This window comes from Helicoverpa armigera, chromosome 3 (assembly GCF_030705265.1).
Source record: "Helicoverpa armigera isolate CAAS_96S chromosome 3, ASM3070526v1, whole genome shotgun sequence".
Lineage (NCBI taxonomy): Eukaryota > Metazoa > Arthropoda > Insecta > Lepidoptera > Noctuidae > Helicoverpa > Helicoverpa armigera.
Genome location: NC_087122.1, coordinates 8,565,461 through 8,592,490, shown reverse-complemented (window position 1 = coordinate 8,592,490; position 27,030 = coordinate 8,565,461). Strand labels below are relative to the sequence as shown.

General features: G+C 33.9%; 1 protein-coding gene across 1 annotated transcript in view; it reads left to right on the top strand.

Annotated features, from left to right (window-relative positions):
* LOC110375850 (neuronal acetylcholine receptor subunit alpha-10) overlaps nt 1–27,030 on the top strand; it is a 59,796-nt gene that overhangs the window by 6,663 nt on the left and 26,103 nt on the right. The window contains exons 2-3 of the mRNA XM_064043597.1: nt 9,588–9,742; nt 23,709–23,892. Coding sequence (XP_063899667.1) covers nt 9,588–9,742; nt 23,709–23,892 — 339 coding nt within the window. The remainder of the gene's footprint in view (nt 1–9,587; nt 9,743–23,708; nt 23,893–27,030) is intronic.

Sequence of the window (27,030 nt, the reverse complement as noted above, 5' to 3'; positions counted from 1 at the left end):
GTCACAAATACATACACGTGTTTAACTCATTTAGGTACTCTATTCTAAGAATTGCTACTGAACTATGAAGGAAACTGTTTGTAAGTCAGTTTTTCCCTAATGCGAAGTAAATGCCACTTGTGTTGATGTGGTTGAAGCCCTTTTAAGCCCTCAAGCCACCTTTGGGGTTTGTGTTTCGTATCCGAAGTACACACATTATGATGTGTACTTGTTTAATTTCACTAACCGCTGATTGGAGCTTCGTTAATTTGTGTTTTGTTAACATAACACAAAATAGCTTCCCCGATACTTTATGCTGAAGTTGCCTAAATAAAGAGCGCTCACAAATTGATGTAAAATAATGTTAATGACCTTGAGAGAGAATAGTATCTTGCCATTTTGGCTGAATACGTAGTAATACTTTCAGACGTGCCCTAACCGACTGCCTGTCTCAGATGCGATTACTCTTTTAAGAAGTTTTATCTACATACGGTACATATAGGTACATACGGTACAAAATTTAAATGTTAATATAACATACTTCGTTTTTTACGCTTACATGCTCGACGGTCCCGTACAACATTCCGCAAGTCGAGGGCTAAACAAAAAAGGTTTGTTCCGTTATTTTTAATTTCCACCGCGGAATTTTCTTTCCTCACATTTCAAGCATAACAGTGTTAACATCAGGTTTTTAAAGTAAAGCAAGGAAAAAACTTTATTTTACGGCTTGTAAACAAATTGAAAGTTACCTCGTCGTAAAAGGTTATTCGAATTCATTTTCAATGAAAACTTATGAATACGATATGCAGATTGCGGAGCTATCTAGGTATGAATAGTAATTTGGAACTGAATACCCTGTTTTCCGATTTGCATGGTTTATTACTATATTGAAACTTTTATTTTTCTATATCATTTTAAAGCTTTTGTGCGTAACTAATTTCAAACTGCATTTGGAGTTTTAGAGCTGCTGTGAATAGATCTGTCTGTCTGTACTTTAGTTTTTAGTCCTTACTACCTCGAACCTTTTCGATTTTAAATGTGTTTTTGGCATTCCACTAAACCTTGAAAGGAACGACAGCAAATTATTTTATAATCTACTTGCAAGATTCAATTTACATCCATGTCATTCTCACACAACATACATAATGTTGTTACAAACTCCTATATAATAGAAACTTGGCTATCTACATACCAAACTATAGTTTGCCAACTTAAAGAGTGAATAGTTAACGTCTTATTTTGACGTAATTCCAGTAACTAAACTTTGTAATTTTGACAACAAAGTGAGCCTGAGAGTTACCGTTCGCTTGAAATTTTAATGTCCTCCTAATAGAATTTTGGAGGTGTCATCAAATAGGTCGAATATATCGAAATATGTTTCGATCGAGGGTCTTCTCGGAGCATTCTAGAGTCAAGAAGCGTAAGAATAAACCAGTAAATCTTGGAAATGGTCCGTGAAAGTCGCGATTAACGATCCCAATTGTTTATTTCCTTACGAATAAAATTCATATTACCGTTTTATTAGGTAAGGTATTTTATTATAATGTACCTATTTGGTTTCCAAACATAATGTTTGGAATTACATGGCGAGTTGGCACCGTGGCCAATTCATACATTAGCGGTTTGGTTGGTGGTCGCATTTACTTGAGCGTCGAATATTAGGAGAGCAAATACGATGTCTTGTCGGACTCGAGTCTTACATTAACTTGCTTATAGAATTAGCTCGGATTTTATTTGCTTAGAGCTATATTATTATGCTATATTATTATGTACTTTATTTAAAACCCACTTGAACTAAAAGGTTTCAATAGTTTTTTTTTGTTTCGTGGCTTTAATATATCTTCATACAAAGTAAACCAATAGTTCCAAAAACAACCAAATGTTTTGATTTCAAATACCTAAAGTACCTCAAGGTTTGTGTACAGAAACGACTACTACTGATTTGTAATGTAGTTGTTTGTAATACCTATCTCAAGTTGATAAGTCTGATTCAAGTACTGAAGAGTTGGTATTACTTATTCAGAGCTACACCGTCCTAAGGCAGTCATCATAGTTGTGTAAAACTTCAAGGTGAAACAAAAGGTGTTCGGAAAAGCGTAGCATTCGTGGCACGTAGTACTTACGGAATGTACCTCATTCTTGCCGACAATCGGAAAGGTGTGATGTTACGTCACAGTTTTGATTTAACCTTCACTGGTACCTACTCATCATTTGTACTTATAAAGAGTCTGTTTTCCTTTAGGAAAAAATTGTGTTCAACTTTATGCGTTCAAATAATTCAATTTTGTCAAATATCCGTGATCTTGTTGGTAACTATACAACGTGTTACAAAAGTAAAAAAAAAGTCACAGCCTTAAAAACATTGCCAACCCATGCAAAATGTCATATCATTCAAATGTAGAAAAGATAGATTATTGTAATAGAGAATTGAGAAATAACGATCAACTTTAACTTACAATTAAAATTCATAATTACTACATAAACTTTACTAATAATTTCATGACTGTGTTATTAATTTCAATTAATTGAACAAGTTGCTAATGACGTCTTTATGACTTCTAAAGGTCCCGAACCGTTATATTGTTACAAATAACAAATGACATTTCATTAGTGCAATTATTTCAAATATAACAGTTTTATAATATTAAATTAATAATATAATTTGGATTAATCGATAGTAGTTTGGTCCCCATTATTTTGATAGTAGCTGTTTCACGCGGTATTGTTCACGTCCCGAAGGATCTACTTTCTGTAGGATTAAAGAATCTCATTGTATGTAGGTTTTCAGTTAAATTAGGCATTCAACTAAAGAAACAAAGGAATAAACTTTTCAGTGGTAAGGGTATCATATTATAGTCCGTCATTAAAATGTAGGTATTTAAAGTCCGAAACAAATGACTATTCTATCCTATTCTAAATATAATTTATAATTACAACAACAGAATACCTTAGTTATATACTGTAGTCTACCAGCTTTATATGGCTTTAATTCCGCATATATTCTTTATCCGTGTGTTATTTTCACCAGCTTCAATATAATTTCCATCACGGCCGTATAAAATACGTATTAAAACTTGACGTGCATTCTCGCGGTAGAAACTCCGTGTGTTTTTGTTTTCAAGCCATTGAACCGGTTAATCTTTGCTTCCTAGTGAATTATAAAAGAAGGTACCACTTCAAAGATTCTACTTTAAGGCAAAGGCAAATTAAAGTCGGGTCTAATTTGTTAATATGAAAGTCTAGAACTAATTGCAAATGTAAGGAGCTGTGGAATTATTAACGGTGCTTGCTGAAATGGCTATTTTGATGGACTGAGCAATATGTGTTCATTAAACTTTCGTCATAAATCGTCGGTGCACAAATTACTTTATGAGCAACTAGTAAATTATAATTACTAAGTCGTATATCTACTTACTAAAATATTTGGGCCTAGGTAGAGTATAATGGTAGAATTAAACTTCTTTAACTTCATTATAATTTTTGAACTTAATTACTAAACAAAATAAAACCTACGGTTTCAATAATAAATTAAGTCAGCTGCTCTCAGCTTGCCAAAGAAACTTTACCAGTTTGTCATTGTCAATTCAAACAAATTATGTCAAAAATGAAAATTTATGAAAAAACAATTACAAATACTAAAACTCAACCTGTCATCATCAACTAAAAAAAAAAAAAAAAACAAATTAATAAAATACTTTTTACATTAAAAAAACATAATTTACACGCGGATTGTCAATCGTTAGCGAGTTTCCTAACAAGGATAAAGGACGTTCCACTCATGTTGTTACATAAAGTTAGTTTTAAAATTCGTCGAGTTAGGATCCGCCTTTTTTCAGTCAAAATAATGAATGCTTCGCTCACCTAACTACGCGTTTAGCATTGGAACCAACTTTCTATCGTGGGGGAGAGAACAGTTGAAACCGAGTTTCATGTTCATATGTGGTTGAACAAGAGTTAAATAGGATTTTGTTTCATTAGGAACAAATTTTTTGCGATATGAGTCACTGAAAAACCACTCCATGACATTGTTTTTTAACTTTCATAATGTTAAATTTACAAATCCAGATTTTAGTGTGGAATTGTGACCTCCTCCCCGTAACAAAATATCGTAGAATATTTGAAAATTATAAAAAAAAAGTGTGAGAGACGGAAAAAAATATACCTCGTCTGAAATATACGTTAGATCGTAATGTTATTTACTTGCATCCATATCATTATATATCTATAGCATATTATTGATGTTTCTATACAGATACAAAATGTAATGTGTGTGCAAGGAGGAGATGGTAAATCCCCATCTACGTGAGCCTCGGATTGATAATACGTTAGCTTGATAAAAAATAACATGCGCATGAAACTAGCCAATATTTTATAAACAAGGTTTAGCCGTTCCATGAATATTTTTCAACGCGGAAAAGATTTCTCATATGAATAATGTATTCGTCCCAACCTGAATTTAAGTGCTTATAGAATTGCATTCAGTTATAACTATAAAATATATAATACTAGCTAGTGCCCGCGACTTCGTCTGCGCAGGTTTAGTATTTCGAACAATATGTTTACAAATTGTAGCCTATGTGTTATTATGATGTATAAGCTATATTATTGTAAAGTTTCATTAAAATCCATTCAGTAGTTTTTGCGTGAAAGAGTAACAAACATCCATACATACAAACTTTCGCGTTTATAATATTAGTAGGATATATTATTGCAAAAAATAAATCATTTTTATAAAGTTACCTAAATAATTATAACTGTCATTAAGGTCGATCAATAACTGTAGGTCTCAGTTATTGTTTTATAAATCAACCCGTCGTGTTCAAATCGTCAGTTCGTTTGGTCCATTGTTTATTTTACATTATAAAAACTGGGCTCTAATATCTGTCTACAGAATGGCAGGTAAACAAAAGAAAGTGTCATCATTTTTAAACATTCAATTGTATTGACATTAAAAAAAACTCACTAATCAAAATGGACGCTAAGAATTATTTTTTTGTTGTCAATTACAATTTGTTTTCGAGTTCATTTCCTGTATTTTTTTTTGGAAAGCGAAGTTTCGTGTTCTCTCAGTATTAGCTAAAAGCCTTTGTTTTGTTCAGTCTTTACATCCTTCCTTATCCGATGTTTTGTTCCTATTGTCTGTGTCCGCTTTCTTTCCTAACGTCCCCACTATAAAAAGTAGTTTACATGTAGACATTTTAAAATAATTCTGCACGATAAAAACCACTTCTGAATGGATCTAGATTCATATAAGCATAACAGTGACATAGTTAGGCATATGAACTCATTATGAATTCACAATCCGTGAATACAAAAACAAATACAATAGGTCTGTGGATGCAACAATGCAATGCATTCACCCAACCATACATTTTATTGTTCCCATTTCTTTCGTCACATATTCAGTTCCATTCAATTAATTTATTCATTAAAGCGTTTAGAGCTAAATGCTTTCTCGAGAGCCTGTATAATGTCATTATAAAGCTTTCGCGTCTATAAATAACATTGTATTGATTAAGAAGGAATGTGTTTATTCGGTGTATGAGAACGGAGGGGGAAGTTATTAGGGACATGGAAAATATCTCAAGTTAATTACTTGCGTGACTGACTTTGTGGCGTAACGTTTTGTCTCATAAGTTTCGGGATGCGGCGTTCGATACACCGCAAGCGGTTTAGAAGTCACTTTAATAAATTGCGTCGATTCCAAATTAGTATAATTACGTACTTTCTACCACAATGCAAAAGTAACATCAATGGTATTAAAAATGACTTTTTTTGACTAAACAAATATATTTTTCTCTAAAGCGAGGTTCGAAAATCCATATTTCTTTTCGATTGCTGTTGAAAAAACCCAGGAAAAATATATGAGGTTTCCATTATTCCGTACGTAGAAACATTTTAATATCGTCATGTAACAGGATAGGAACTACAACATGACGAGTCGTCTGTGTGACAGGATTGATTTTATAATAACGTACCCTATTATCTGTAGGAAAGGTATAATTTCCGTCAACCTCGCATAAAATGTCATTTTGCAAATCTTGCGTCTATTTCGGGACAACAAAGTGTCTATAAACAGGATCTTAAGTACGACGTTTGGTTGTAAATTTTATCTAGACGAATCTGTTGCAAGTTACGATGCGATAGATGGTTTTATACAGGTGCTGCTGTTTGGTATAATAACCATATTTTTTTCTACACATATAGGAACACATCAGGAAGTCAAAAGTGCGATAGACATTGGTATACAAGTAGATGATGATAATGATATTATAGTGAATTTTATATACCACTCATTTTAAAGCAAACTCCACACCGGAATGGTTCAATGACAGGTCGATCGTACGTATTGACTTGTGCAAAAATTAAGATAAAAAAGAACATAGCTTTTTTATTCGTGTGTAAGAAATCTGTGGCGATGTGATCACGTATCCTCTAAAGAACGTGCATGGTGATAATGTCAAAAGACAAATAGGGGAAAAAAGAGCATTTAAAAGGGACTCATAAGGAGGATGTCATAAAAGCAATTCATCATCATTATCCTGTTATCCTGACGTCCGAGATGCTCATTGTTGAACAAACTCGTGAGGCTTTTCCTTGAGCATTTTCCGAGATTCCCCTGAGAGATGACTTCGCTACTGCAACCGAACCCCGTGACCCTTTTCAGAATATATAAAGGCTAAAAGGGTTTCTTTAACCATTAATAAAAAATAACTTAGTTTATGAAGGTTACGATGCATGCCCCTATAAAAAACTTTCTTAAATCATATCTGCTAACATGATTCATTGTTTTAATATAAAAAAATGGTTTATTATAATTTTCTATACGGGAAACAGAATGATTGATTTCTCAAATATGTTTCTAATATTCTATTCATTTTTTCGGTATACAGAAGTCGTATATCACGGTACTACATCAACCTTGGGGTCGGTCAGTGCAGAGCTAAGCTACGGACGGCTGCTATGATTTATCTGACATGATGAATTATTATATAAAATATAGCTTCAACCCGTCGATAGCTCTCATTGACTTAGCTTTCTCTTTTAAATATACAACACATTTTGTGAACTGAAAATGCGGAACATAAAAATGTGTGGTGCATTTTCCCCAATTTTTAGGAGTTAACTGAACCGCAAATCCGAGATGTGTTCGACAGAAAACTTTAGTTTGGTATTCTATATTTTATTTTAATGTGCCTTTAAAAAGTATTTCAGAAATAATGCATATAAAACTGACTTTAACGGAACAAATAAATAAAATTTCCTGAACATTTCCAAGCACTCATATTCCATGTTAAAAACGGCCTGCGAAATACATTTCAGTGTTTCAAGTATTTCTGAGGGTTACACTCTCTTGAGGAACATGTTAGTTCGTTTTAAAGTTTAACGTCGCTTGAAGCTGTAAAAGCCGAGAAGTAAACTCTTTTAAAATATATAAAAGACATTTTTTCATATAAAATTGTTATGTTGTACCTAATAGTTTATACCGCGTGGCAGCCGTGGGTGTTCATTTAGGCGTAAATATCAAATTATTATAGTAGTGAATTTGTGATTCATGGAAAGAAATCCAATACGTCCTAGTGTCTGAATTTTATTTTGTTTTGTCAGATGTAAACGTAGTACTATTTTTTTATCTCTTTGTGTATGTAGAAAGATACGGAAAGCTTATACGGATATTCCTTGGCTGGCTAGAGCTTTGCGCATCGATTTTAACTCAGTTCTTTTTTACATTCGCACTATCTCACAAAAGACTTCCTTTCTTATTTTATTTTCAAGGTTTTCTTCTTTAATATGAGCAAATCTAAGTTCGGTTGCCGTAGTTCCATGTTACATATTTTTTGTACTTGTTTTCAATTTTATTCATTTTGTGTTTTGAAATGGTTGAAGTCTGATTTTTTTCTTTATTAGGTCGGTAATTTTTTAGCATAGACACAGACTAAAGGTCTGAACTTCGTGGAAAAAAAGGTTGAAGTAAAAAAGTTTTTCAGCCTCAACTCAGGTAAACGCTTCACGACAGCCTTTTGATTATGCAAATAAATTTTCGCAACTCAATTATGAAAATTCCCGTAATTTCAGTTTATACCTAGCTTTATTTAATTTTTAACAAAGCTTTACATAACTTCGGGAATTCTTTTTGACTGAAGCTTTTGGGCGGACTACTCTCGGAGGTTGTTGATTTTATTTCAGAATATTTCGATATAAATTCAAATTCAATGCTTTATTGGTTAAAACTTTTTGACAAAGGCTTTGCAAGTTGTTTAGTAATTCATAGGTAAATATTATAATAAAATGTATAATTTGGTAAAAGAATTTGAACTAAGAATACTTATTTCTGCGGGTCATATAAACACATTTGATAATAAGTACATATTAAGTAAACAGTTGGAAAGCCTATGAAAAATCTCAGAAAAAATATGAACATTTTTATTTCATGAACTTATAAGCTCCTTCATTACATAAACCATTTTAACATTTAACACATACTTTGCCCTAAAATTGTGTTCTAAAAACAGAGCAAAAGACTCAGTATTCAACACACGTGTAAGTGCAAAAGGTCGTAAGTGAGCACAGTGAAGATATTCGAAGCTTAGGCGTCGAGAGGCAGTTAGAGCGGCTTGTTAGCACTTTAATCTGATAGCATATGGGGTCATGACTGTAACATGATCTGCAAATAGATTAAGGAACGACAACCTTTTTAATGAAGGAAAATAATCATAGATCTATATTCAATAGATCAATACTTTTTTGTACCTCATAATCACAAACCCTTTTCCCAACTATGTTGAGGTCGGCTTTCAATCAAAATTTTTGTACCTAAATTAATAGTACATTCCTAAGCAAATAGCGGTATGTACCTTTATATTTAAATACATAATATCTACGAGGCTACCTTGTACTAAAAAAAACCAGTGTCAGAAAAGGTAATTTATTTAGAACATTACTCATTTACCCCCGAAAACGTTTAAGGAAAATACCTTAATGTTTCACACGATTTACTTTAATCTTTCGCATTTCTGCAACAGTAATTCTGGTTAAACTTGGATTGCTTTTGAAACTTCATGGAAACAAAAGAAGTGATTTTCCAAGTCGCGGCAATTGTTTTTTTTTATTTTGTTATATCGATCGCTTTTCTTTGTACAAGGAGTCGGAATACCAATTTGATGGGTGTATTGAATTACTTAGATTGAAATTACTTACGCATGTAGCTCATTTTCCTCTTTATAAGGCATCTCGAGTTTTGATTGATTTGCTTCTTTATTTAAATCAGTATTTCGAGCGCCAGGTGTCGCTTATACTGATTAGGTACGAAATGTAATTTATACATGTTTTGTATAGGACTTCGAATACACAATAGGATAATTCATATCAGGTTTAGTAAATCGAAGTTACGTTACCTACTAAACATTTTTTTCATAGTCACATTTTGAAATAAGAAATAATCACCTATCTCTTAATGAAGGAACAATTACCTACTTTTCCGCAAAAGTTAAATAAGTGTTGACTTACTTTTTTACTGAACAAACATAACATTAATTTTAATGTATGCCTAAGCAGCACAACTAGGTTTCAAAAATCTTTATATCAATAAGTCTATGTCTTTGTTACAGGAAGAAAAAGACCAGCTCCTAACCACCAACTGCTGGATCACGCAAATTTGGACAGACTACCATCTCAGATGGAACACCAGTGACTTCGACGGCATCGGCGTCATCAGAATACCGTATGAACGGGTCTGGAGACCCGACATCATACTCTATAATAAGTAAGTTTTATCCCACCCAAAACAAAAATGTGAAAAGCTGCCAAGTTCGATAATATGGAAATCCTTCGCCTATAAAAGAAGTGAGATCTGAATAAGTACCAAGTTCCATACACATACCTCAGTTAAAAATAGTTACTTTTTAATGATGTTACTTGGCAAGTTTTTACACACCTTGTTATAAACCTACTAAACGCAATGAATCAAGTATTTAATTTTCCATTAAAACTTGCCAAGTAACATTATTAAAAAGTAACTATTTTTAACTGAGGTATGTGTATGGAACTTGGTACTTATTCAGATCTCACTTCTTTTATAGGCGAAGGATTTCCATATTATCGAACTTGGCAGCCTTTCACATTTTTGTTTTGGGTGGGATTTCATTTATTTTTGTAAGGTTGTTTATTTTATTTTTTTCTTATGATTAAGTTAGTTAAGGAAATGTCTCATTTATACTATCTTTCAGATTTTTGAATATGCACTATGCTTCTTACAAAGAAATAAACTAGATTAACTAAATGGACTAGATTTACCAACTGACTGACATGACATGTTATCATATATTATGTTCGTGGATCAAAGTTATACATCCGTTATTTTCGAAAGTGACACACTTGGCCGTTTTCAGATTTTTACTTTGACTAAATACAAACCTTTGTAACGAATTTCAGATCGGTACGACCATTCGAAGATATATTATATAAATATAGATAAATTTAGTTCGTTTTAGTTCCTCAAATTTCAAGTCAATACGACCATTGGAAGTGGTCTAGGTTTTTGATGAGTGAGTCAGTCAGTCAGTCAGTCAGTGAGTGTATAGTAAAAATAGCGATTTTCTGACGTCAATATCTCAAGACCTACAATAGGTATATTAATGAAATTTTGTATTTTAGATAAGTGAGGTGGTCTCAACAGATACTAGAAATTTGATATGCGTAAATAAAATAGATTTTGAGTTATAGGGGGGTCGAATTTGGCCCGAAATGGTTCGTGTAATATAACCCACGGCTGGTGTGTCGCTTTTTTTGCTCGAACTTGGCGGACACACTGCCGTGTGTCTAGATCCTACTAACCTACTAATATGTATAATAAATTTGTGAGTTTGTATGGATGTATGTTTGTTATTACTTTACATAAAAACGGCTCGACCGATTTGGTTGAAATTTTGTACCTATGTAGGTAGTTGATACCCTGAATTAAAACATGGGCTACTTTTTATCAACACACCATGCGGGCGAAGCTATTTATTAGCTTGTGTTATGGGTGCTAATACAACTGCCAATATACCATTAGTAATATACCAATAGTAATATATACAACATGTAACGTAATTAACGCACACCCTCAAACACCCCAATTAGAATATTTTGTTATAATCATAATACATACACTGAATTTTTAATTTAACATGTACATATATGCATTGTTATTTACTAAATTAGTTATACCAATTCTTGGAGAACTTTTTGGTCATACTACTACGCACGCAAATATCGCGCCGCGCGCCGCTCGACTCGACACAACATAACGAAACTACGGAAAAAGCCGACAATACACGAAATGTTATTACTTTGAGTTACGGTCTATTTGAATTTGTTTTGACTGTACAGGGTTAATATGACAATAATTTCCGCAGTTTTAATTATTTTTGGGATAAAAATTACCTATATTAAAAATGATATAAATCAATTCAGTAAACGATTCTGAACAAACTAATTACAGGATGTGCGTTAATTAAGTTACATGTTGTATATGTACTTAAGGTAGAATTCCGTCCATTGCGACATCGTAGGACGCGCGCGGCTGCGTCAGCCGCGACCCACGGAATTCTACCTTTATGGATACATATTATAACACACAGACAACACACATAACTTACCATACAAATGGTGACCGTATCAGGCATCGAACCCGGGACTACCAGATCGGCAGTCCGGCGTGGTGACCATTAACTTCAACGGAATCGGTCGTCGGTCGTAGTTTTGAAAGTTGAATGTTCTAATATTAACTTTTAATCTACTTTAAATCTGATTTGGGAAGTTTTAATTAGCACATTAATACTGTTTGGAAACTAAGTTTAGATGTTTTAAACATGCTGCTATTATTCATCTAGTGGGTTGAACGGGAGTTCCGGGTTTCTCCACTTCGGTCAATGTATAGGGAGTTCAGAATAATGTGAAACCAACCTTACGATAAAAAAGTTGATACACTTTATTTACGCGATAGTCTGTTTTTTTATAGTTTTAATTCAGCATCTTTGGGATGTGATTAATAGATTTTGTTACACTGCCATGCTTTTATCGGATAACTTACCAAAACACATGTCTATGTGTACTTACATAGACGGTAGTTATGAGTGTCTCAATCGTCAACAGTCAGGCTACTAATTAGGTTCCCTTGTATTTCGATAATAATATGCTTTGTTATTACAGTGTACAGAATCATACAGTATATTAGCATACGTAATGTGTTTGAGATCAATATTTTATCAATCATCTAAATTAACATAATCCTATTTCACTTCACGAGTACCCTCGTTAATGTTTTATTTAATTGCGTTTAAAAACGTTTACTTTTATTTGTTTGATCTTTTTCGAAATTAAATCTCGTATCTTTTGAAAGAAAATTAGAAAGCAATATTAAACTTTTTAGCAGGTAATGTGATTTAAATTATATGACATTAAATTTAAATTAATTTGTTTTAAAATTGCTTTGTTTATACTTCAGTCAAAGTATAAGTTACTAGAGGTGTCTGTGAAATGAATAAAAAAACTGATAAACGGTGTCTGCAATCTGTTGCCATTACCGTTGAAACTCTACATCGCCGTATTAAATTACAAAAGGAAAGAAGAGAAAAATGTCGTCACTAATGACGCGAAAAAAATTAAGTGTTCTTTGTGCGTTCTACGAATTGTGGATCATTACGTATCAGGGCATAGCAGCTCACTGGCTATCCGACAACACGGGGATTAATCGAAGTTATTTATTAAATTAACGACGCCCCACGCCTTTAGCTCAGTATAATATCTTTTTCTTTGTACGTATTTGATTTTATTCGTTTGTAAGAACGGAGATTATGACCTTATTACGAAAGAATGTTATATTAACAAACGGATTACGTATTGGGTATCATAAATAATGCGTTATATCCAAAATGTTGGGATAAGTGGCTCATTAGATCACAGAGCCTTTTGTTTTATGGATGGCACATTATTTTTAGAGTCTTGTCTTGTGTTATTTGTTTTAGATGAGGGCTTATGATATAAATTGTTAATGATTAATCCTCTCTATGTCTGTGATCCTAGTCATTGCAAACAAGCTATAGTCAGTGACAGTATATTCGAACCAGCATAAAAGATGTTTTTTAAAAAGTATTTTTAACTTAAAATCCATGAACAAATCTCAAGCGAACAAATCTGAATAGGTAGATTACAGGTACTGAAAACGTCTGTAAATCTGCACTAAAGTACTCAAACTGAATTCACTGAATGCTACTAAGTCTCGTATATAAATACGTAACTGTGTGAGTAGAGTAACTATCTCTGATGCGGCTTATTATTGTATGAAGAGGGTTTAACAGTTGACAGTCGTTTAGCAACTGATGAATTATGATGATGAGTTTGTATTCAACGCGGGAAGTTAAATGGGGAAATTGACATGTTTTCACGTCGTAAACATCCCAATATTCTCTTTTTAACTTTAACAAAATATTAACTTTGGAAAAGTTGCAATTTAATTTTAGTTTATTCTGTTCATAAATGCCGAAATATTCCATTACTGTTCTTATGCAATAACATCGAACGGCTCAGCAAATGGTGCGTACATATTAGCCTTCGCACTACAAGCTATTAAGTCGGGAGTAAATGCATAATGTAAATGTGCTATTACCAATACAAAGTGCCAAAAACATTTCGCAGTTTCTGTTCTAGCCAAATAAAGCTTTTGACTAACACAGTTTAGTGAAATTGAACTGTCAGTTGGATTTATTTGCCGTCAAGTGGTTTACCTGAGCGTTTCTTGCGGCGTGGACCGATACTTGCCATATTGAGATTGATTTCAGCCTGTTTCAAACTGTAGTAGTAGATACGGAATTACGTGTGTTTGGATTTGTTTTATTTGCAGGTTGATTAAGGTGTGTAGTTATAGTGCTGGTGCTAGTATTTTATTGGAGGCTAACTATACATTTAAAGTAAATATAAACAGTTTGACGAAGGAGCGGCAGAATTTTTAAGTTAGCATTATAATAAAATAGCATTATTTTTTTTTTCAAAGTCAATAGATCTTTATACACATTTAATGTTCCATTTCGTGTGAAATGTTAATTTAAATTCTTTTCTATTAAAATAAACCTTATTTCAGTACAAGAATAGATTTCGTCGGTTTCGAACGATTTATTAGCTAAACCAACAAAAGTGAATGTTATCTGACTAAAGTTTGTAGCAATGAGACATCGAGATTTGAGAGCGCCTCGCCGAAGGGTGTATCAGATACCCTTTTCAGCACCGCTTCATGTAATGTATTACATTTAAAAACCACTTCCTTCGTACCTGAAACACAATGGAATAATAATAATCTTGTTTTGTTAAAATTAACATTCGTTTAGTAATGTAAATATGAGGGTAAAATATTTTTCCTGCTAGGACTGCGGATTTTTTTAAAGGGTTGCCGGCTTGCCGCTGCTGTTTTACACAAAAGAACTCGGTTTTTTTGATGATTTTACGGCTATCAAGTAGAATAGTTGAAACATTTTGTATAAGTTGGCAGCTGCGCTTATGAAATTTTACTTTTATTTAGAAATACATAAATCAGTTTTTCATTTGATTTAACGTATACAAATGAACGAATATTTAATTAAAATTTCAGCAATAGAATTCGGATTGTAATTTATAATTAATATAAAATATAAGAGTCATCAGTCTTGTCTATCGGGCAATCTTGGCAGGTCCTGCAATTATTCTCAGTTTTGTTAAAATGATTAATTGAGGAAATGGTTCAGTATTATTTATTAGTTATTAATTACAATAGATTTAGTAGAATTTAGCTAAATCCATTTCAATTAGAAGCTAGTACCCATTTGGTTCTGTAATGTAGAATTTTCGCGAGAAAATTACCTAAACGGACTTCTAAAGTCACTGGAAATCTTTAAGTTTTTGGGATGTTAGTTAAAAAATATTATATTGAAAGTGCTTAAATATTTTATATTTATTTTGTCATAACTCAAAATATCTAAAACATAATATGCTACATCACGTGCCCATGTATATTTTTACCAAGTTTGCCTAAGTATTGCCGCCTAATAGTTTGGAAACTTATAAGTATAAGGATTTCGGTCGGTTTACGGTTCGTTTGGTTAAGACCCTTCCGACCTTATCCTGACATCCCGTATGGTAGGCCTGACCTAATTGTGAAGATTGTATGCCCCGAGGCAAACTTGTTTTAATAATAGCGACTCTTTTACCGAGAGTTCGTTTAGCATATTTGTATAGATTTTTTTTGGTCCTGTTTTAATAATTTTTACCTCGTTTTATCTCTATGGACTTTATTTTATTTTTATTTTATTTTATTTTATTCAAAAGGAACTCCAACAAAGGATACACCTTACATGCGTAATTATAAAACAGTTTTCTTGTAGATTTGTGCTCCTTCAATTACAGGAGAACACATCATGCATATATCATCTTTAGTAAAATTAAAGAAACTTAAACAATATTAAATTAAAAAAAACACATGAACATACAAATTAAATTAGACATTTGAAATTAAAAATTAAATTAAATAGTAAATTAGACATTAAAAATAATTAAACATTAAAATAATAAAATATTCTGAAACACAAATAATACAATGGAAAAGGTAACAAATAATAGGATAACTATAGAGATCAATAAAATTAAAATTATTAACAATATTTGGTGAATATGTGTGACCTGTCGATACGTCAACATAAAACAGGGTCTGAAAATCGTGCCCGAATTAAACGTTTGAATTTAGTAAGATTGTTAGAAAAGATGTCTATGTCTCCCGAAGAACTCGAAACAGTATTGTATTCATAGGTCATCCTTGCAATGGGTGCATGTTTTGCTAAATTGGTGCGACAGCGGGGAACCCTCAATAACGGACGAGGGTAACGTGGAATTCTACCAGGAACATTGATGTCGATTTTACTTAGGAGATCTGGACAGTCAGTGTCATTATTAAACAACTTGAATAGAAAAACTAGGTCAGAGATAGTACGACGAGTCTTAAGGGATGTAAGTTTAAAGTAAGTTAGTCTACTCTGATAAGTTCTTGCATTTTGACCCTAAACCGGAAACCTAGATGTCTAACCAACCTTTTTTGGATATTTTCTATCCTGTTTATATGAACTTGGTACGTTGGGTTCCACACTGTGCTACAATATTCCAAGTGACTTCTTACGTAGCTGTTATATAAGAGGAGCGTGGTAGAGGGTTTTTTGAAGTCTTTAGAGGACCGCAGCACAAAACCTAAAGCTCGATATGCTGAGTTAGTTATAGCATCATAGTGTTGTATAAAGTTTAATTGGCTATCCAAACGTATACCTAAGTCTCTAATCGTGTTGACTTCAGTTAATTTATTTCCTTGAATATTGTACTCTGATAAGATTTTGTTATTTCGCTTTCTGGTAAATTTGATATGGTAGCATTTGGCGCAGTTAAGATTCATTTTGTTAGTTAGACACCACTGATTTAATCTATCTATGTCTAATTGCAGTAGGTTGACGTCTGATTCATCAAAAATTACACGAGTTAACTTTAAATCATCTGCAAATAGATACGGTGTTGAATAAATAAATACTTGCGATATATCATTAAGAAATATATTAAAAAATAACGGTCCTAGATTTGATCCCTGAGGTACACCGGATGTGGCAAAATAAGGGTTTGATTCACTGCCGTTTACGGCCACTGAAGATGGTCTGTTATACAGATAGGATCTACACCAGTCTAGCATAGAATCTGTAATACCAAATGACTGAAGTTTAAGTAGCAATAGGTTGTGATTCACTTTATCAAAGGCTTTGGAAAAGTCGGTATATATAGCGTCTATTTGAAAACCTTTATCGACTGCACACATTAATTCAGTGACATAAGTTACAAGGTTTGTATTTGTTGACTTTTTTGCCATGAAACCGTGCTGATTATGGCATAGATATTTTTTTACGTGATCATACAATATGGGGTATATAAGCGATTCCAAGACTTTGGACACGGTGCACAGAATAGAAATAGGCCGATAGTTAGATACAATCTCCCGTTTGCCATTTTTGTGAATAGGTATTATCCTTGCCTGTTTCCATGCGTCTGGAAAAATACCTGTTTTAAGCGAGGTGTTGAAAATATTAGCTAGTGGAGAAGATATTGCATGAGCACATCGTGACCAAAACACTGGAGGTATGTTATCCGGTCCCGCACTTTTAGAAGAGTCAAGTTTAGATAGTTTCTGTCGTATTGCATCTGGGGTAATAGAAAAATCGCTCAGTACTGGGACTGAAACTAAAGGGGGTTGTGTGTAATTTGTATAATCGTGATCAGCACTTGGAGGATCAAAAACTGACAGAAATTGCTCAGCAAATAGATTTGAAATAGAGACACTATCACATGCTGTTATGTTGCCTAGTTTCATTTTGGAGGGTAAGAGTTATTATTTTTCGGAGATTTTTATATGGGTCCAGAAAAATTTTGGGTTACCTTTTATTTTACTTTCTATAAAGTCTATATAAGTATTGCAGCATTTTGAGTCAGCTTCTGACTGTCTTTTCTTAAATAGTTGAATTCTAATACATCTAATGGATTATTAAACTTTTTATTTTAAAACGTAATTTAAGTTTCTGGTTGAGCAATTTTTCAGTTGAGGTGAGTACCAGGGCGGATATTTTCCGCGAGAATAGACTGATTCAGGTACATGTCTTTTATAATATCTCTGACTATCATGTAAAAGTTTTCCAACATAGCATTAACATCCTGACATGATGCAAACTCATCGGACCAATTAATGCTGTCGAGTTCGGAATTTATTGCCTCATAGTCAGCCTTATAATAGTTTGGTTTAATGATTATTTTTGTTTCACTTTTAACACAAATAGGAATTAAGGGTAAAACACCAATGCTGGATGATATTTATCTATATTACGTATAGGGTCAATACACTCCGTTACTTCTATTTGGTCTATGTCTGAAAGTATTAAGTCGAGTATTTTACTCTGGGAATTTATAATACAGTTAAACTGCTTTAAATTATTCAAGGAAATGAAATCTAGTAAAAGATTTTTTAGGTTATTGGTACCTCCATCTGCTTTGCACGATCCACAATCATTGTCATATACCCAGTTAATACAACTTAAGTTAAAATCGCCAATTATCAGTGAGTAACTATCGTGATTGCCTTCTATAACCGTATTACAGTTTTCTATGAAATGGTCCAAGATCTCTGTATGTACAGGTGGTGGTAAGTAAACGGCGCAAATCTTTAATGATTTGAACGTTGAGTTCGGTGGAGTTTCAACTGTAACCCACAAGTCTTCACAATCGCTTTCCCATTCAGTTCTACGGCATGAACATAGTTTATTAGACACTGCAATAAGTACGCCACCGCCGGTTTTTTTGTTGTTACTAAAAGTAGCAGTTTCGCGGTCCCTTCTGTATACAATAAAATCATCGCTAAACAATTCGGAATCAAATATACCACTGCAGAGCCAAGTCTCTGTGAAGACATAGACATTGTAATCATTATTATGTATGTGTTGACGTACCTCAGACAGGGAGCTGCGCAGTCCTCGTGTGTTCTGGTAATAACATTTTAAGAAATCGAATTTGGGTACAAACGCATTATAACGTGCAGGAACGAAAAGACCTAAGTTAGTTTCTTTAGTTTATCAATACTACTGATAAATATAGTATCCGATGTCTCATCTTTCTTGATGAAGACTCTTCCGTGACGAACCCATGTAAATCTATATCCTAATTCCTTTGCGCGAAAGCGCGCTGCAGCATGGATGGCTTTATTCTCAGGTGACAGATGCTCGACCACGTAAATAGGGGTTGGCTTATCCTTAGCTATGCCCAGATGACTCGTACACAGTTTATCCTTTTTATTGTTTTTGTTGTAGTTGATTGCTGCAGCAAGGAAAGTGTCACGCAGCCGGGGGGTATTGAATTTAACCAATATCGATCTAGGTCGATTGCTTTGCTTGTCAAGTTTCGCAATTCGCGTGCAATGTTGAATGTCGTTGTCCTTTAATTCACATTTTATTACTTGGCCAAGATGGGTTACGGTGGAAAGTAAATTTTCAGACTTATGCTCAGGCACGCATTGTAATTCAATGTTGCTGGAGCGTGCTTGCTGTTCTAATTTGTTCATTCGGTCTGTAATATTTTTAAGGGAAGTTTGAAGATTTAAATTCTCGTGTTCTAAGTGTTGTATCCGAATAGCCTTCTCTTCAAGTGTCGATTTCATTTCCTCAAACTTGTCGTTAAAAAAGGATAAGGATTCTTGAAAACTAGTTACCAGGTTATTTATCTTGCTCAGTTGGTCCGTTACCATACTATTTATGGAGCTTGAAATGACGTGTTCCATTTCTTCTCGAATCAACTGGCGTAGAGACTCACTTGTAATGTTGGTCATTGTTGTATCACAATGTTTCTCTGGGTAGTGTGGACTTGGATGTTGACTTTGCGATTGTTGTTGTCTGTTGTTACGAAGGGTCACGTTGTTATTGCTAGGTGATGGTGATTTCCGCGTTAAGGATCTTGTAGGGCTTTCTAGTGGAGATGGGCGGACTGGGGTATTTGTGTTGCCCAATTTGGGAGTATTGCTCACGCATTCAGGACACTTCCACGAACGTTTATTATCGGCGCTCATCAAACATATTCGTCTCTTGGTAATATTGGAGCAGAGGTGGTCGTACCATGCTTTGCACTTAGAGCATTGCAAACATTCTTTACTGTCGCATTCATTTTTGCAGCCACCACAGAGTTTGGTTTCAATAGGCATTATGTAGATATTTAGTGAAGTACAGCTGTTCGTTTTTTTGTTATATAATCTCCAAATACTTGCAGTACCTCGGTATTTTATTTTAATGTGAGCATGTAAGTCTTATTTAAATGTTGTCGTGGTAGAAAAAAAATACCAAATTCTACCAGATTTTTTAATTGGTATTATTATGCGCCCTCTGGTGCCGAGAGGTGAAGGTATTTTAGTTCGGCTATTCGACGCTTCTATGACCCGCGTGGCGCTGTAGGCGGGGTTTGATGTATTTAAATTCAAAACTTTTTTCCTAACGTAATTTCTAATTTCACTTTCGGACAAAATAGTTAGAATTTCTTGTTGTTTGGCACAGATTGTTCACAGCACTGACGTATTATGTAGGTATGAGTATTTTTATTTGTTTATTAAAAACACTTGGAGTTATTGCACTTGTTTTTAACCCCCGACGCAAAAACGACGGGGTGTTATAAGTTTGACGTGTCTGTGTGTGTGTGTGTGTGTGTATGTGGCATCGTAGCTCCCAAACGGATGATCCGATTGTAATGCGGTTTTTTTTGTTTAAAAGGTATGTCAGTCGGGAGTGTTCTTAGCTATGTTTGGTGGAAATCGGTTCAGGTCTTCAAGGTCATCAGCTCGTTTGCTAGATGTGATAGGAATGTTACACGCTCAGTTTACTTGCAAGTATATGTGGGATCTGAAATTTGAAACACTAATGTCTTTTGGAACCACTGAGCTGGTCTGCTGTTAGGGCACGAAGGTAGGAGACGTAACCCTGAACTGCCTTTTAGTAAACCCATCGAGTTTGGGCTCGTTGAATTTGTGTTGACGAGTTCTCTTCATGTTTCTGATTGACGAGAACCTGATGCTGGTAATGGGATGTGGCGGATGAAACCCTGGAATGCCGGAATGAAACGGATAAACCGATTTATATTTTTGCTGAAAATCTAGAATGTCCAAAGGTTAATCTTTATTGTTTCTCAATCTGTGCAATTCTCCCAGAGCCAATTTGTCATGAGGATTGTTAAACAGCTTCCTTTGGCCGAGATCGCATATAGCGACCCCATCGTAAGATTAAATAAATTAAATGAAAGAAGGAAAAATTAAGGAGCTCCTTTAAAAAGCATGAAATAAAATTAAATTATAAATTTTACGCAATAATTATGACAAAGGTTAAAACGCTAAACCCTATAAAAGCAAAAAATAACTTTTAACACTACGTAAACTAAATTTTGACGTGTCGGGGGACCGCTTTTGACCTTCATAAATACTTACATAAATCAAATGATACCTACCTAATTACAACATTCGTTTAAAAAAAAACACGTATCTAAAGTAATGAATTAGAGCGGTCCCCCGACACGACAAAATTTTGTTTACGTAGTGTTAAAAGTTATTTTTTGCTTTTTATAGGGTTTAGCGTTTTTAACCTTTTGTCATAATTATTGCGTACTTTTTTGGGTCGGGGGTTTTTTTAAATTTATAATTTATTACCACTATGAAAGTACTGTTTGTTAAACTTTACATAATTTGAGGTTCACATAAAGTTCTGGATTCCAAAAACAGTAACACACCACAATAACATTTAACGTGATAGTTTTATGCACTTATTATGTAGTTTAGGTGATAATTGTGAATAATTACGAATTTAAAATACTAAGATGACTTTACTAGGTAAAAGAAAGATTTTGGTTTAATCTTTTGGTGTATTTTCAAAGTACACCACAGACATTCAGGGTTGTTTAAAGAAAATCTAATTGCTGTGATGTAATAAGTAGTTTGGAGTATTTTTTATAAATAATAAGCTTCGTGGTTAAGAACAATAAAGTATTTTTACCAGGAAACTGAAAACGTAACTTCTTTGACGAGTTTGAATTTCAAGGTCAAAATCATCAATACGCAAATAACAGAATTACAAATTCTATGTGAGATGGTAATCTGCCTTCTGTAACAAATTCACGTACTTCAGAAACGTATCGAAAAGCGGTTCATTTGTTCAAATCGATTTATTCGCTTACAGTTTAAATTACATTTACATAATGGTGGAACTATTTTACGTTTGGTGTTTACCGCATCATTTATTTTATGCCTTAATTTACATATTTCATGTTGCTTCGGAAGTTGAAAGGGAACATACATAATTTAACGCTTATGAGGCTAAATGGCGTGGGCAGAGCTGTTAGTACTGCCAATATTACTTGAAGTCACGTTTGGTAGACAGGAATGTACAATTGTTCATTTCCATGTGTGTGCTTTGGCACGCAGCGTCTGATTAACTCGACTTCAGTAAGAGCGTTTCAAATGGCTCTGCTTCCCTGGTAGTTTATGACACGGTATAAAACAGGATATTAGTTCTTCAGAAAAAAACATTGAACTTTATTTTCATGGCATGAAATTTGCACTTAATTATTATTGGAACTAGTATAGGACATAGGTATTAGGTACAAAGTTTTGTCTAAAATATTATACCCAAGAATAGACTCTTAGAAAGCGCAAAAATATACATGTCAATAAACCTACAAATTCAGTAGGTAGCAACACCTTTATCAAAACGTGAATCTGGATGGTAATATATTATTTAATTCAACTTTAACCTCTGTCAAAGCGAATAATATAAAATGCCATTAATCACTTATCCCCGATAGCTAAAGGGTTGAGCCATCCCTGTTAGAGTTACATCAACTTGATGGCGTATAGATTGCCAAAATCTTTTGTTTAACCTTCAGAAAGCAGGTAATGCGCCGGGGATTTGTAAAGGGTTAGACGAAATGCTGGTCCTTGAGACTTTGGTCCTTTCGACCCCATTTGTATTTAAAGTCAGCCGTGTTCTGTATATTCCATTGGCGGTCAACTGTTTGTTTTGAATTAGGTTCCGATTGTCATGCTAAATATAGGCGACAGGAATACTCCATTAGTAAACCATCTGACTGCTGACTACTTGAAATGCGCATAATTAATGTTTTCATGTTATGTAATTAATTGGCTGAAATAGTTCCTAAAAGTGGATTCATTTAATTAAAAGAGACACGCAATGTTAAGGTATACAAATGTGTAGATATTTATTTTTTTCATTTTTGGGTTGTCGTGGAAAAAGTTCCAAATACCCTAATTTCTACTTTAAATAGAGGAACCCACTAAGAATTAACTTTAATCTAGGTACTAGATTTTAATCTAAGCCGCTTTGACTGTGGCCAGACTAGATAAAGTAGAAGCTACTAGGTACACTATAAGAAACCAAATGTGTCTAGATACTTACAACACAAGTTAAATTATGTAAGGGAATTCCGTGAAAAGGTCCGTCTTGATGAAATTATCCTAAGACCACTAATCCGACAAGATTTGACCTTCATTACTTGGTTTGTCCTTTGTAGGGATTGACGTGTATTCTTCTTGATTGTTACGAAACAAATCCAAATAAAAGCCTTTTGTTCCTATGTATAGAAACAATCACCACCCACGGACATTAAAACGTGGGCGACTATATTTGTCCACTGAAAGTTCATAATGTCAGTTGACTTTTCCACTCTTGTGTGAAATGTAATTTTCATAATAAAACTTTTGTTTAATATACAGTGAAAGGCATAATGTATTAATACTACGTGTACCAACAATATTCTTAATCTTCATCTTAGATTTCACTGGATAACTACTGCTGTACAAAGGATTTCCGAAAGGACCAGTTGGTCGTTTTGGGAATCGCTACCGGTCCTTTTGGAAACGCAGTTCATTTCCTAAATGAAAGACGTATACTGTTGGACAAAGTCCTCCCCCAAGATTCGCCACTTTGTCTGTCATTAGCAACCCGCATCCACTGCTTCATGGTGACCTTGGTAAGATCCTCCGTCCATCTAGTAGGGGGCCACCATCACGAATATTAGCAGACCTTTTGGTATTTTTTTTCTTGTATGTGGCTTGAATGCTGTTGCGTTATGTCTAGCAGACCTTTTAACTAAAGTATATTTTTCAGTGCGGATCCAAACTACCGGTCAGCAGTCATCAACACCAACGTGATAGTGAAGCACACAGGAGAGGTGACGTGGCTCAGTCACGGGATCTACGTGTCGGTATGCGACATCAATGTGGAGCAGTTCCCGTTTGATGTCCAGCTGTGCACCATGAAGTGGGCTTCTTGGACTTATGATGGGTTTCAGGTGAGTTCTGTGGTTTCTTTGTTTTTTAACTACTTACAGTGGGTTGCACCATTTAAATATAAAGATGAATGAACCATTTTCAGTTGCCCAATGTGACCCTAATGTGATCAATAGGTGGCAGGTTCACGACTGGTTGTTGTTTGGTTATTTTTATAGTTAAATGGTGCAACTCTCACTTAAAGAAACTGACCCTGTAACCATTTTTTTGACAAACGTCTTAGAAGTCAGTGATATGCTATAAGTATCGCTTGTGTATACATATACAACATGTAACTTAATTAACGCACATCCTGAAAGTAGTTTGTTCAGAATCGTTTACTGAATCGAATTATATCATTTTTAATATAGGTAATTTTTTATCCCAAAAATAATGAAAACTACGGAAATTATTGTCATATTAACGCTGTACAGTCAAAACAAATTCAAATAGACCGTAACTCAAAGTAATAAGACTTCGTGTATTGTCGGCTTTTTCCGTATTTTTGTTATGTTGTGTCGAGTCGAGCGGCGCGCGGCGTGATATTTGCGTGCGTAGTAGTATGACCAAAAAGTTCTCCAAGAATTGGTATAACTAATTTAGTAAATAACAATGCATATACATGTTAAATTAAAAATTCAGTGTATGTATTATCATTATAACATAATATTCTAATTAGGGTGTTTGAGGGTGTGCGTTAATTACGTTACATGTTGTATATACTTTGTATTCTCCAAAAATAGACTATGAACGTAGATTGTGTAAATCAGGAAAACCTTCCGTAATTACTACTGATAGAGATCTATGGGAGAAACAAGACATGGTGCGCCGACCCCTTATAAATAGTGATAAGGGTACGAAAATGTTGATGATGATGAATGTTCGTATAAATTCTATTATTATGCAAGTGATTGATTATGTATCTATCACAATATTGCTATCTTTGAATTCTAATTCTTCGGAGCTATTGTAATAGAAGTCTGGAGTTAATAGCATAATGTATTAAAGTACCTGCGGCTGGTTCTTAACTTTTTTCTGACATTAAAAAAAAGTACTTAAATAAATTTCGCTTAGCATTGAAAGCAAATTAATATATGTAAATAATACTTAGGTAACCTGAAATTATAAGCAAGTATAAATAGACGTTAATACTGACGAAAGTATGTATAATAGAAGAAGATCTATTTGTGTAAAATAGCATGGCCTTTATGCGTAGGTCCCTTATTTAAACCTAGAACCTAGACGAGAAACAATAGCCCAATGGCTATTGTTGAGTGTAAATACTCTTATGGGTAACAACAGCTCTATAAATATCACAGCGGAAAGGTAGATGACATGTCTGAAAATGATACAATTAGTCTGTGACACGTGAGGCGCGAAGAGGCTGGCAAAACGGTACTAACCCAATAAGCTGTTACCGACAGAATCGCTGTCACTCCTCACCGATCCCCTCGAAATACCTACACATAAAGAGTTGCTACATAATTGCTACCAATTAACAATAGTTGCTACCATTTACTACCCTCGAGGTTCTGAAGATATTCACCATCTAAAGGTTTTTAAGAAAACCATTCTGTTATCAGGGTGGTTTGCGAAAATTAATTAGTTGCCAGTTAAATACATCTTATTATATCAGAACTGAAGTCACCCTTAAATGCTGAATATCTTCAAAACCACGAGGGAAGCAATTGGGAGCAACTAATGGTAGCTGGTAGCAATTAGGTAGCAACTCTCTATATGTATTTCACGGGGATCGGTGATCAGTGACAGCAATTCTGAAGTTTAAAATTAACTTGCCGGCACCGAGCAATCCGCATTTAGATTATAAACTCCACCTTTATTGACCAAGCTGTTAGTCGAGTTAACTAGACGACAGTTTAATTTCACTTCAGTACAAATATTTATAGCTGCATAATCCTGGAATAACTCATTTGAAGATTCTGTGAGAGCTTAACGAGTTTCATAGTTAGTAACTTGTTTTCTTAGGACTTGATCCATTTTGGTTTGATATTTATATCTTAAAAAAAATAATGTAATGTTAAGTTTTTCTAATATTTTTATGTTGGTTTATTATTCAATTTCATTTTCATAATAGCATCTAATAAAATCTTGTACAATACTTGTTCTGGCGCGGAAATTAAGAGATTTTAACTTGGCAAAAAATCAAGATTTATAGAGGCAAATGTTTTAATAGTGAAATTTTCCTTTTTCTACCCCGGAAACATGTTTCGCATAAACAATGAGGTACAAAAACAAAAGATGTAATGAGCCTTTTCAATGCTGAAAACACAACGTTTTGCTCAACAATAAATAATGTTTTTTTGTTATTGAACAAAAGAAAATTCCCTCATTACTTGAGATGGGGTTATATACTATTTTTGTAGAAATAAAATCACTAGCCGCGGTTCTGTAAATGCAAACAACGGGTTGGGTTTCTACGAGTCTTGCATTAAAACAAATAAAGCGCTATTCGGCTGTTACGGATTTCTCAGTTTCGAAATTTACTAAAAGCTTTTTTATAAAGTTCTGTTGCTACGAGCATCAGTCAAGAAATGAAATGGAAACGTGCTGTTGAAATATTATACCCATATTTTAAGAGTTGATATAAAAAGTTTTACTGTTGTGATTCAGGTGCTTTTATAACTTAAATTATACAGTTTTTGTTTTCAAAATAAAGTGCTAATTCTTGTATTATGATTACTGAGATTCTTCATCACATTAAACTACATAAAGTTATAATAACAAAAGAAAGTCGACTCGCGAACGTCTAACAAAATATAATAAAAAAGCTAATTTACGTAAACAAAACAAATTAATTTCCGTAAGAAACGAGAGAAGTTAATTTACGTTATCCAGCGGTGAGGACGACATAGTAAAGTAAAAATTGACATTATTTTGTATTTTACCTCACAAAATTCTTCGTACGATTTTAGCTGTGGGATATAAAATCGGCTCATTACTTCTGAGCTGTGTGGGGACATAATTCACTGGGAAAATTGCACATAAGCTGCACGTAAACTGGATCTGGTCTTTCGGAAGTCCATTCTGCATAGTAAATAATCGGTGCTATTTATTTGAAATATTTTGGTGAGGTCTAAGTCACGTCCGTATTCTCATCTACACAGGCGAAGCGTCAGTGAAAATGCTTAGGATTTATCTCG